General features: G+C 41.7%; 1 protein-coding gene across 1 annotated transcript; it reads left to right on the forward strand.

Annotated features, from left to right (window-relative positions):
* The first annotated feature begins 308 nt into the window (after window positions 1-308).
* On the forward strand, window positions 309-13,460 carry pkp1b (plakophilin 1b). Its single transcript, XM_080462411.1, has 13 exons — window positions 309-747; window positions 2,414-2,496; window positions 3,276-3,790; window positions 4,838-4,979; window positions 5,936-6,143; window positions 7,517-7,685; window positions 8,986-9,103; window positions 9,824-10,000; window positions 10,898-11,068; window positions 11,167-11,320; window positions 11,930-12,116; window positions 12,315-12,399; window positions 12,816-13,460. Exons 1-13 carry the CDS (start codon window positions 567-569, stop codon window positions 12,888-12,890), a joined length of 2,265 nt encoding a protein of 754 aa, XP_080318537.1. The 5' UTR covers window positions 309-566; the 3' UTR covers window positions 12,891-13,460.
* Window positions 13,461-13,995: the final 535 nt, after the last annotated feature.

The following is a 13,995-nucleotide window of genomic DNA, read 5'->3' on the forward strand; positions in this document are numbered from 1 at the left end:
ATATCATATGTAATGATAACCAAATAAACTAGCAGAATATAAATGGAATGACATAGTTTTAATCATAATGCTGGGGGGTACGTCTGATCCCACCCTGTCCTTATTCCTGTCCAATTCCCTTTTTTCCACATTAACTATTTCTAGGATGAAGAAATGCAGCCGCATTAGGGCTCTGGACCCACAGCGGTGACCTGTCTGCAGCGGGATTCGAACCTGCGACCCTCTGATCCCAAACTCCGTCAGGTAGAAAATGTGTGTCATCAGAAGTGAGCGTTCTGAACTCAACTACTTCAGTTTTCAGTTCCACTACTGTAAGTTTTGTTCCCATGTGTTGGCACAAAGAGTGAGAGTGAGGCTGTGGCGCGCCTCGTGCGTCTGGTCCTGCAGGTCTTCTATTGTGGCGCATGGGCGCGGTCAGAGCGCGCGGGGCAGGGCAAGGTGCGCTTTTATGACTCCAGATACTCTCTGACGCTCGCGGACTTCCCTGTTTGGATGAGGCTGCGTCGTTTGGATTTTTTATTCTTTTTTGTTTTCTCTTTATTCTTTTAAAACTGGTGGGGAAAAAAATGACGACTCAACATCATCTCAATTCGGCGATTTCCATCGGGAATGTGGACGACACGTCCCTGGCCGTGCCCTCCGGGACCGGGTCCGGCCAGCGGACCGGGCAGCAGCGCGTCCAAGAACAAGTGCAGACTATCCGGAGGACCAAGTCCAAATCCAGCTCTACCTCCCTGTCACCCACAAGTAAGAGCAGATACAACTGTCTGAACCTTTCTGGCATTTATGTGCCTTCGGGTTAAAGTCTCAGTTAATTTAACGAGTCTTTTACCTGTTAATCAGACGGTGGCGCGTGGGCCTTATGCGACCCTTGTCTCCAGGACTCACTAGTTGCACAACCCCGCGCGCACACACACACACACACACACACACACACACACACACACACACACACACACACACACACACACACACACACACACACACACACACACACACACACACACACACACACACAATAATGATTTTACGAGTTTCACAGGTGATGATCATTTTAAGTCCAAATGAACCTCATGTATAGTGGAATGACTCGGCTTTATTGTCTTGTGTTACTGCGGTTATTTCAAGATGAAAAGAAAAGTGTGCGGGTTGAGTTGAGCTTCCTCTGTTCCCATAAAGTCCCTGGTGAATGTAGAACGCAGTCACAATTTAGATGAAACTTTCGCAGCTTCACAAATGATCACAGTCGTGGTAAATCTTTAAAATTGACTTGAATAGTTCCTGGAAGAAAAGACAAATAAAATATCAGGGGAATTATAGTACTGATGTGTGTTACTTATCTAATAGAAAATCAAACTTGAATATTAAAGAAGCTAAACAAAGTTCGTTTTAATCGTTTTATTGCCAGAGATGTGGAGCAACATGTTTACAGCACTAAAAACCAGGAAAGGATAATGAAAAAAGTTGCCTCAGAACTAATGAAATAACCTTAACAGATCAGTAAACAGACATGCAGGATGATGGAGAAGAAACAAGTCAGCATGTCCGTCATTTAAATTTAAAGATGCATCCGTCTTTTATAACACTTGATCCAATTCAGGGTTACTGGATCCTGGAGCAGATCCCTCATCCAAACTGGACAGGTCACCAGTCATCACGGGGCAAACGACACAGAGTCAGAGAGTATGAGTGATTACATGAACTGTAAATGGAAATAAACTCCACTCTATATCCACATTAATGTAGAAACATGTATTTAGTGAGTCAGGCGTCTGAAGTGTGTCATACACGCTAAACTAAAATGAGTCCACCACTAAACACTGAAGATAAAGACAGAAGAAATACAAACTTTTAAAACCCTTATTTAAGTTATTTCATGATGATTTTGTTTCTCTTCTCTTGCAACTAAGGTTCATTTCATGCAAGTTCAAAATATATATAAGCCATTAATCCCGCAACAAAGATGTCTGAATCTTTAACCATGAAAACGTTTCCAGAAGGAAACAATAAGAAAGCCTGAGCACTCTTTAATATTGATGATGAAACCATTAAAATCCTGATGGCAGCTTTAAATATTTTTATTTGAATCTTTCTTTTCTCCTCAGCTCAGTTTCAATGACAAAAACTGATTCACTTATTAAATTACACCAGAATCAGTGTTTTCTTGTGGCTTTTACGGACTAAAATGAGGATTAATCCATACAAACTTTGAGTGATTCATGCTGAAATCTCTGATTCATTGGTGTGTGATGCTTTCTCCAAGTTTACCTGCTCTGATGTCTTCACATTCAGACGTGCTGACGGGAAACAAAATAACTTTCCCTCCCTCTACGCGCAATAAATCCGTGGTTTAGAAATCAAGCATGTGTCGTATAGATGAGAACAACTGACAAACCCAGACGTTTCTCCTCAGGCCCTTCCTCCGACTCCATGTTCGCAGAGTCTTTCCGGTCATCCAATGGAAGCGTCTTCTTTGGGAATGGCCTCTCCAAACCTGTGAGTTACTTCTGCGCCTGAATGTATTTCTTCATCACGCCTTTAGCGGAGAGGAGAGAAACTTTCCAGGCGGCTTTTTATCGACGTTGTCGTGCAGAAGACACTGCTGTGATTTTCAATAGCAGCTGAGTTTATGTTCTAGAAGTTATCCTATTATTTAGACCACATTATTAGTAAATGTATTAAACCTAATTGCAATCTTGTCAAAGAATAGCGTGTATCTAGATGAACAACTCAGACTCGTGTGAGTGAATTCAGCTTCACTCTTAATAAGAAGAGAATACAGTGATGGATATTCGTGTGGCAACATTTATTTTTTTATTTTTTTATACCTGCTTAAAATCTACAAAAGATGAGAAGTGAACAAAATAAAGGATTAAAACACTCAAAACTAATAAATGGACAAACAATGGCTTATCCTTCGAGTTTGTTTACCAAATTGTCGCATTTATAACTCCATTGTTGGACATACTGAAAACTAGTTTGTAACTTTTCACTCCTATTTGAAGTATCTGTGACGATACAACAATTAAAGAAACTGCTATATTCATTAATTTTGCTCAGTACATCAAACACCGTAATCAAGCAGGCCTCCTCGGCTGAGTTTACTCCCCCTTTTGTCTCTAAAACCTGTTTTTAGATATGTTCAGTCTTCCTATCTTGATTGACAGTCTCTCCCATAGACGCTGCCAGGGTGGCGAGCTCATATGATCGTTCTTAATTCGAGCCGCCGGCTTCAATGTTTCTCTCACAAACACGTGCGCTCTTTGGCCCTGCAGCTCAGTCCAGACAAAACCTTCAACCGCCAAACAGTCAGCAACTTCAAAGGCTCCGCGATGAAGAAGGGCACCTTCGTCTACGAGAAGACTCACCCCCTCATCGGCGCCATAGCGGGCAATCAGGTCAACAACACCAGCCGCAGCGAGCCGGCGCTGGTCCGACAGTGCACCATGCCGGCACGCACCGCGCCTCCGAAGGGTACGACGGTCTCCGTTAAAAAAAACACCTACAAGATGCAGAGGTCCAGCAGTCAGTTCGTTTCCAGCTCCAGGCCTCAGCCTCAGCCTCAGCTTCAGCTTCAGCCTCAGCTTCAGCCTCAGCCTCAGCCTCAGCATCAGCTTCAGCCTCAGTCTCCATCTCTGCCGCTGCCCCCGTCTCCATCCGCGTTTCTTGGTGGTGCTGCAAATCCGACCAAAGCAACCGGCCAGTTCATCACCACCAAAGCCAATGTCTCCAAAGTGGCCTCAAAGCCCCCCGCCACTGAGAGTACGTCCAAGAGCAAAGGGGATTCTGGGTGAGCATCATTTTCTGTCAGCTCTTCATTGAAATGCTTGGCAGGTTGGTAGAGCGGGTCGTCTCCAAAATCAGAAGCTTGCGGGTTCGATTCCCACCTCCACCTGTCTACATGCCGAAGTGTCCTTGGGCAAGACACTGAACCCCAAACCGCTTCCCATTGGGGTGACAGCGCCTTGCATGACTGCAGCCTGGTGTGAGCCAATGTGATGAACTATGTATGCTCACACAGCCGTAAGGCGCTTTATAAGTGAAGTGCCTTTACGGTTTCAGTGTGCCACTGTGCTCATTTCACATACAATGACTAAACATTAAATACATTTAAAAAACTCCCAACATGAACCCGCGAACACGCAAACTCATTGTTGATTTTACGTGTTCCAAATTGAAAGTGCGTTTATTATGCAATCATTTTCTGGCACTCAGTGTTCTGATCAGAACATGATGAGCCCAGGTGACAGTCGTGAGAAGAAAAAAGTAATGAACGTTTATCAGACTCTGCTTTGACTGGTTGGGTTAGAGCATACGAACTGCAATTTAAAAAGAAGAAGAGAAAAAAAAAAAAACCTGTCTCCTTTTTTCCCCCCAAGGGAGTCTCAGTCTTTAAGTAAGAGTAGCTTACAGAACGCAGCATTGAGATCCTGTCTTAGTAGTTGAATAGCATTAACATCAAAATCACATGCACACTGAAGGCTGCAGAAGGTGTGGCTATAGCAACAGTTTGTTTGGCCAATATTTGTGCAGAAAAACACTGTTGGATAATATTTCAGACATCATCTGTGTTTTTTTTAAAGTCAGGACTAAAATTAGGGCCAGAGGCAGTATTTCTAGGTTGTTATGTAACCTTTTTACTTGTACGACTCTTCTTGAATCGGCCTGTGCTGTATGTTTGACACACTTTTGCTAGAAGATCGTAAAAAGAGAAAATATCAGGAGTTTAAGCTCCACCGCCATAAACACAGATTTGCTCCACGCTGCAATGAAATTGTCACACTGTATCCTACACACAGGAGAGTAGATTTCTTCTTATCTGTTTGTCATGTGACAGGATGAATACAAGCGGTAAAGTGGCTGACATCACCATGAAGGAGGCTGTGGAGTATCTCTCCAGTGAGGACGAGACATATCAGCACTGCGGAGCTTCCTACATTCAGCACAACACTTTCATCAACGACGCAGCCAAACAGGAGGTGGTCTATCTTGTTTTCCAGTGATTATTTTACACAGTTGTTGTTGAACTGCACATGATCTCTGGAGTCCGCGTTGGCATTTCGAGATCTTCGTCGTGTTTTGACAATATTAAGGGAGAGATGGGTAATATAATGCCCGGTGTTTGGATTCACTTGTGACGACATCTTACTCACCTCGCGTTATCATGTGTGTCTTAACTCAGTAAGTCCACATATTTTTTCCATGTATATTGCCGGTGAAGCTCGGTGAAACCAATAAACAAACCTTACTTCCTGTATATACTAAAGTAATACCACGATAGGGTTCCCCTGCTGCAGGATGACTTGTTTCCGTGGTCATTTTCCTCCAGTTGGTGTGGGTGTGTTTCACGTACTTTATGTGTTAATTTGAAATTACCTGCAGAGACACACTGATGCATAGCAGGTTCTTATCTGATAACAGCGTAGTTAAGTAAATACACAGAATGTTGGGTGCATGAGAAACATATTTAATGCCGGTCAGCAGGATTTGGAAATATTTTCATTGCCAGCTTGATGACGCTCACAAGGAGTATGTGTCAGCACTACACGGCGTCTATCGCCGAAACATGAGATTTCCTCTGCGTCTCTTGTGTTTGGGAGAGTAATTTGATTCCAGCGCGGGAATGACAAACTGCAGCGCACCGTGATAAAACGTTGCTGAAAGAAATCTTGAATGGTGTTATTTTTTATGAGAGTATTTAGAAATATAACTTTAACGACCACCTTTGTTCACGGTTTTGTGCCACCAGCTGTAATTACACCAGAGTTGTAATCAACTCTTGTCACTAATGTGTTTTGCAACTTGCAATTTCTGTAGCAGAGCCCTTGTTCAACACTCAATCTGCCACGTAAAATATAGGTTTCATACCACGAATGGCTGTTAATTATTGCATTCTTGATCTGCGCTTTACCCCGAGGGTTTTTTTCTTCTGCAGGTCTCGAAGCTGAACGGCATCCAGCCCCTAGTGAATCTGCTGCGCAGTACCAACCCGCAAGTCAGCTGCACGGCCGCGGCAGCCCTCCGTAACCTGTCCTTTAAGAACGACAAGAACAAGGAGGACATACAACGCGAGCAAGGCATCACAGAGGCTGTGGCCGCGCTCAAAGACGCAGAGTCTGTGGAGATGCAGAAACAGCTGACAGGTACACAAACTCACCAAGTACTGAGAGTCTTTACTCAAGTACATGTACAGGTACACGTGGCCTTGTTGTTTGGGTGGTGGTGGTAATGATATTGGATTGGTCATAAGTGCACACACACACACACACACTTTATAATCATTGTAATTAATTTGAATACACCTGTAAGAATACACCAGCTTAGTCATCGGTAATGACAGACGTTATTGAATTGGGCTGCAGTGGTTAGCGCTCTAGCCTCATAGTGAGGAGGTCCAGGTTCAAATGCCGGCATGTTCTCCCCGTATGCATGTGCGTTACTTCAGGATACTCCGATTTCCTCCGACAGTCCAAAAAAGCATGCACCATGGGTCCTTGAGCAAGACCGTCGGCCCCCATAAGGTCTTCCTGAGGGCCGTGTTGTGTGGCTGCCGACACTGAACAAAGAAAATACTTGGAACAACTTAACTAATTGCTTCAATTGGTAGCACCTAAATTAATCAAGTTATTCAAACTTAAGTTAATGAATTATTTTAAGTTCTAAGAACTTGATTTGTTTAGGTGTTACCCATTGAAGCAATTGTTGGTCCAAGTGTTTTCTTTTTTCAGTGTAACAGTGGGTCAACAATGTCATGAGTCGTCTCGTATCATGCTTTTGCATCAGGAAGTAACACTTTTTTTCTCTAAATAATAAAAACGAACTGGTGATAACCTTGCTGCACTTTGTATGAATTCCATTTAAAAGCTTTTATGTTGGAACAACCTATTTCTGAAACGGAAACAGGAAGACTTCATAACACGATCACTCTCAAATGTTCAGTATCGGTATGGATAAACGTTACCCTCGGCTGCTTTGATCCTTTCACTGTAACTCTGAGTCATCCTCTTCATACCTCCAAAATTGCATAATCATATTTGGTGTCGGATCTGTTCTTGCATGCTGAGATGTGTTGATGGTATACGGAGCATGATGCCAAAATCTTTACTTAATATATTGTGTTATCGGAAGTTCACATGCTTGAGAATATAATTACTGTACTATTAAGAGAAGTACTGGCTCTATAAAGCAGTGGTGGTCTAGATGTTATGGATGTGGTTTTGTATTTGAAGGTTTGCAGGTTCACATCCCACTGCTGACAGGTTATTGCTGATGGTCTCTGAGCAAGGCACTTGAGCACTATTCGTAGTTCACGTTAACTGTGAAAAGGATTGGTTAAATGCGGTGAAGTAATTTCTGTAAGAAAATCAATAAAGTATCTAAAAAGTAGTTAAAAAGTCTAACAGAGAAGTTAAATATACACAGAACCTAAACCTCTAACATCAACTTTTCCAATAGGTTTGCAAGAAAACTATTGATTTGACATGATGGTGTAACTTCCCACATTTTTCCGTTCTAGGTCTCCTGTGGAATTTGTCCTCTTCAGAAAACGTGAAGCCGGACCTGTTGAAGAGTGCTCTTCCTGTCTTAGTGGATCATGTGGTCCTGCCTTACACAACAGGTCCAAACAGGGCCAACCCCAAAAGCCAAGACCCTGACGTCTTCTTTAACGCCACTGGATGTCTGAGGCAAGCAAAAAAATAAATAATTGTCTTTCATCTTTTTGCAAATTTGTAAAAGCTTGCCTGCTTAATTAATTTGGATTTATTTCAAAATTTTTTCCAAAAGGAATGTGAATGCATGCAGCAGCTAGTATTTAAAAAGGTTAATCGTTCTCTAGTTTGGTTTCTCTATGGTCCGGGTCCATAGAAAATAAGTGACTTCTAAAATAATAAATGCGGTTTCCTTATGTGTATATTTGTGCCAATGTGAAAATTCTGGCAGCCAATCAATCAATGATCCGAATTGTCAGACACATAAAAAACTGAATATATGTGTTTGTTTTGATATATGAAAAATAAACAAAAAAGGTATCTATAAAGAAACTTAGATGAGCACACCATAGAGTACTTTGTTTAAAAAAAAAAACGTAAAAGGAAAATGTATACACTATGTTTATATCCTCCCACCTCATTAACTCTTCATCATGACTGATATGATTTCATTAACTATGCATAAATACACATGTAGAATAATATAAATAATATACATGTAGAAATCCATATGAAAAATATACCCTACATAATTGTAATAAAGTACGTAATTGTTTTGCTTTATGTACACCATATAACATAACTCACACAGGCTTTTTTTATTTTATTTATAATTGAACAGTTTTTCTGCACACATCATTTCAGACAATTTATGCCCAAATATATTTTGTATGATTTACATGACCACTACTGCTGTGTTTGCTCATCCTATTACCAAAAGTACTTCTATGACATCAGATACATGATGAAAAAAAAATGGACATGAGGTAAATACATCAATAAAAAGAGTTTTAAAATAAATACATATACGGGAAATCACAGATTTTTTTGCAGTGTAACCATGACTGTTTTAACAAGCCGTCAGAGATGTCGAAGCACAACAACAGTAATCTTCCTCATTGGCAAACATGAGTAACTCACTTCCTGATCTCTGTGTGAAAGCTTGACAGGTGTTTTTTATTCGCTCCGTGTTTGTACAGTATTGATTTAGCTTTCTTTTAAGATGAGGTGTGGTTAATCTCAGACAAGTGTGAGATTTCTACTTCAAACTCTCGCTGCAAGGCCCTTCGTATGCCAGAGGCAACTTGACTCGAATGAACAATCCATTACAGCCTGCGAGAATAAAAAAGTAAAATACCAGATGTCCATGTACTGTACTTGTACTTTCGCACTTACAGAAGTCTTGAAGGAAACCGTGTGTTTGCAGATAGTATTTGTCACTCTTATGTGTCTTAGGAAAGTGCCTGAGATAAACCCTGTTCTTAAATTTCTGCAGAAACCTCAGCAGTGCGAAGCAGAGCAGCAGACAGGCCATGAGGAAGTGTCGAGGTCTGATTGACTCTTTGGCTACGTATGTTGACGACTGTGTGGAGTCAGGAAAGCCAGATGATGAGGTGAACACGGAGCTTGAAGTGTCCTGTGACAATCGTTCTGTTCCGCCTGGTGATTCTTCTCTGCTTCTCTGTTCACTGCCTCTCTTTTTCACTGAGGCTTGTGTGGCACACCGACATCCTGAGAACTTAGTCTAAAGCTGGATACTGAATCGGTTTGACAGGCTGCACTGACGTTTCACTGATACTTTCATACTGACAAATTAATTAGTGTTTTTGTGATGTGCATTTGGATTACAGAGTGCTTATGCAGTACACATGCAATATTGTCTTGTCCATTGTTTTATTCATTAGATGATTCTGTGCATACTTTAAATGGCAGTTACACTCAATTTCTAACAACAGATACTTTTACATTTTTAACCTTTAAATTAACTGTAAATGAATGAATTTGTGATGTGGATTCTATTCTATTCTATGCTACTCTATTCTACTCTATTCTACTTTTTCTGCTGTACTTGCTATTTGTTAGTTTATTCTTTTCTACCCCATTTCTTTTATTCTGTTTTGTTCTTTATTATTTATACTCCATTTATTCTATTCTAGGGTATTTCTTCAGTTCTACTCTATTCTGTTAAATTTGGTTTTATTTCTCTCTAGTATATTATTTTCTTCTGATGTGTTCGGTTTAGGTTTTCTACAGGTTTATTTTGCATTGAGGTGAATGTCACTGTGCAGATCTGCTGTGTGACTCTCACACTCTGACTCTGCCTCTCAACACAGTCGGTAGAAAACTGCGTGTGCATCCTGCACAATCTGACCTTCCAGCTGGAGACCGAGGCTCCGGCTGTCTTCAGCAGGTTCACGGCTTTGTCCAACATCGCCAACAGGAGCAGCACCCAGAGCGACAGCAGCGCGGTCGGCTGCTTCAGCCCACAGAGCAAATCCACAGAACACGAGGTGAGCCGAGTTCACCCAAGACAAATGAGCACGGAGACGAAGTCGAGGGATCAACTGTGACAACTCACCCAAGTACCTGTCAATTTTCGTCTAGACACAACCCGTTATGGTTCCCCAGACACGTTCCTTAAATATTGGGGCAGATTACATAAGTTCATTCTTCCCTCTGCTCTGTTTTAGTCATAACTTTGGAAAGTTTTGTTTGGTTATTGTATTGAATTTCTTTTTCTTTTGTCAATGAATGAAAAAGAAAACAACTAAACTAAACTGACAAAAATGTGTGACTATAAATTCAATTGCATTATTTCGTAGACTTGGGGTGGTAGAGTGAAACTGGGTCCAGTTTTTCTTTGTGCTGATTCTTTGCCAACCATCTTCAATTTGCCAAGAGCCAAAAGCCCAAACTGATTTCAAACTGCTGCTGAACACTCACATACAGATCCATGGGTGTGGTCAGAAGCATTAGCGGTGCCTTGGCATACATTTCTATGTTTATATAACCGGGTGGATTATATCTCACGTGTACTTGGCGAGACTTATCCGGTGCTGCAGGTGTGCTTGCAACTTTTTTCACATGCAGTAGCTGCCACATTTTAATGGTTAAATTGAGGAGCAGACTGAGCTGCAACTTTAATATTGTGACTTCTTTCCAGTCATACAGTGTTTTGAACAGAATGTCAAAAAAAAAAAACAACCCACTCTTAAACAAACATATTGAAATGTGCATTCATTGGTGTGCAGGGGTTGTAGAGATTCGGATGTACCGGTGTCGTTTTTATAAGGCACGAATAAATAGAAAGTATTCAACTGTATGCAGCTGTGCAGACAACTCCTGAAGTGTGCCTAAGAGCTGAAGGAAAGAAACGTGTTGAAGCTGGGCTGTTCTTTCTCGTTCAGCCTAACTTTGACTTCCCAATCATTGAGGAATCTCAACCTACCGGAGTAGGCTTGCTCATCCATTCCAAAATGCTGAGGAATTACCTGTCTCTGCTCAGCACCAGCAAGCGGGAAGAGACACAGGAGGCCTGCTGTGGAGCGCTGCAGAATCTCACCGCACACGACGGCATCGTAAGAAAAGACTTCTTACGAACGACGACTAGGAAGCACATGCTTGGCTATCTTCTATCGTTGGCATTATATTGATCACATTCCTTTCATATTCACAGGTCTCCAATGTGATGAGCCAGATTATTGTGCATAAACTGAATGGCCTGCAGACAATTAACCCCCTTATAAAGTCAAACAAAGTCAACTTGCAGAAGAATATAGTGAATTTGGTGGGGAACCTGAGCAAAAATCCCGCCCTGCACAACTGCATTGGTAAGAAGCAGGTTTGACAGAAAGTTGTATGAAATTCAAAGTATTGTATTGATCCGGTGTGAAAATTGTGGGTTTTTATTTGGGGTTTATTCAGCTCCCGTTGCTTTGCCGAGTTCTGCATAACAACAGCACAGTAGATGTTGGATCCATGGACACTTCCAGTACCTGTTAACGAGTCGTTCGGAGGCTTTAAAATGCTGACTCTGTGGGAGGAACCAGAGCAAGAAGACTCTGAAAACTGTAGACTGTATAGAACATATGTGTGTAACTATTAAGGGTCCATTTTGGATATTTAAAAAATGTTAACAGCAAATGTTTAATTCTAGTTGCTTTTCTAAGCTTTATTATAACACATCCTCATAAAGATATGAGAATGGGGTCGACTTTTAATCAGAACCGTGTTGTAGTTGGGACAACATCGTCATCACTACGAAATCCAAAAGGGGTGACAACATCCATCTAAACACATTGCTCGCATATTTACCTATAAATGTTTTATGTGAATTACATATCTACCTGTTGCCATTGTAATGATTAGTTATTTACGGTTGGACAAATGTTTGCTCATGTGAAGCAATCAATCGTTTTTCATTTCCTTTCTTGTTCAAGCTCGTAAAGCCCTCCCAGAACTGCTGAGCCTCCTCAGCAAAGGCAGCGCAGAGGAGAATGAGTCTGACGACACCCTCGCCATGGCCTGTCAGACTGCCAGCTACATGCTTATGAAGAAACCCGACATCAGCAAGTACCTGCTCAACAACCGCCTGATACAATCGCTGACTGACCTCAGTCAAAAGAAGTAAGGCCGCACCAGAGATCTCGCTCCTTTGTTTGGTTCTGTGCGTGTGTGAACGCTAATAAAAACAGACGGGATTAATAAAGATATGGTGAATGCTCACGATTCATCGGGGATTATAATTTCCATGCTTGTTGGATATTCACGAGTTAAATTTTGAGCCGATGCTATTGTCCTGAAATCCTGTTTTGTTCCTTTCAGTTATCTCCCCAAGTCGAGCAAAGCGGCAGCTCTGTTGCTGCACAACCTCTGGTCACACAAAGATCTGCAGAACTACCTGAAAAAGGTGAGTTGAGACTTCTCCCCGGGTGCCAAGATCTGTTCGTTTCCGTTTGGGTGCGTCCTGTCAGTGTTTTGTGGAAGCCCACGCCTAATTCAGGTATTTGTGAGAAACAGAGAGAGAAAAGGTTCGAAGGATCCGGCAGCCTCTGCAAGGAAATGCCCTGTAAAAGTGAACGAGACATAGAAGTGATACCGCCGAGGAATCCAGCAGCTCGGGTTCAGGGAATCACAAGCAGGACTTTGTTTGCACAGACACAACAGCACATTAGCGCGGCTCATTGTCAGCCTGCAGCCGCTGCACATTTTGAACATAAGCGGCGGCGAGAGCTTGTTCGTCTGTGAGCTTCTTGCTGAGTGAGGTATAATTACAGAGGTGGGGACACTGATTTTGCTTTATTTTTCAACCATTTTGTCCTGCAGCAAGGGATGAGCAAAACCTCGTTTGTGAACGACGTCACCACGGCGGCACACAGGTCGGTTCAAGTCGTGGATTAATTCAACAGCTTAACGGATCTCTGGAAGATTTGCACTGAAGTTAGTTCACCTGCAATGTCTCTGCTGCACAACCACCAGACGTACCGGCACTGAGGCTGAGCATTGATTTTCCTTTGTTTTAATATGTAGAAATTGAAAACTTCCACCTTGTGCATTTGATTGTCTGGCCCTGTGTTTGCTGTAAGGTTAGGATTTCTTTGTAAGAACAAAGGTGAAGGTTGAAATGTAACACTTTACATTTGAGTTTCTATTGTGAAATGTTTAGCTGCGTTGATATATCACCACAATATATCTCGCGCTAAACTTGTATGTTTTATGTGTTTCCTAACAATGTTAAGATTGATTTTCATCACGTGAAATGAACCAGATAACTTTTACTGTGCAGGAATTCCAGAGGTTGCATGAGGATTGTTGTTGGTGTGAGGATGTCTTTTAATGTTTTTTTTATTTTTTATGTGTGTTTTTGAATCAGTCTACTTGTATTGTCCTATAATGTTGCAATAAAGCTCACAGAAATATATCACTTGAGTGCTCAAAGTGGTTAATGTGCTATTCTTAAGGCTTCCAGTTAATCATTGTTGCTTTTTTTTTTATTTTTACTTTGCTCAAATCTCTGATCAACCTTGCCCGTCTTGACTTCCGTGGTTAACAAGTTTCCAGGCAGATTCACGTCGCTCCTCTTCCTCTTTTCCTCCAGCCTTATGATTTAGTCTCGCACTGTAACAAAAGCCATTACAAGCAGGCGCTGCAGCTGTCGTTGCTTTTGTTATGAGCATCGTATAATTGCTGACCAGATTTGAACTTTGGTCCTTTCGCGGTTCGAAAACCACGTAATCCGTCCAACACGGTGAGCTCATGTGTGACATTTAGGTTGACCTTCTGGCACAGCTGGTCTTTTTAGTTAATCGCTTCATTTTGCGCTGATAGATTTATGTGCCCTCGTGTGGTCATTTATAGAAGATGGGTAAAACGGCAAGCACCGATTAAACCTGCCTGGATTGTTAACATGAGAAAAGGCGGGGATGAAAAACCAGAGATCAGCCAAAGTAAACTGACCTGAATCTACCTCTGTTGGTACCTGACCTTATTAAAGAAGTTGCAGATT

The sequence above is a fragment of the Lipophrys pholis genome, assembly GCF_963383615.2.
Source record: "Lipophrys pholis genome assembly, chromosome: 4".
NCBI lineage: Eukaryota > Metazoa > Chordata > Actinopteri > Blenniiformes > Blenniidae > Lipophrys > Lipophrys pholis.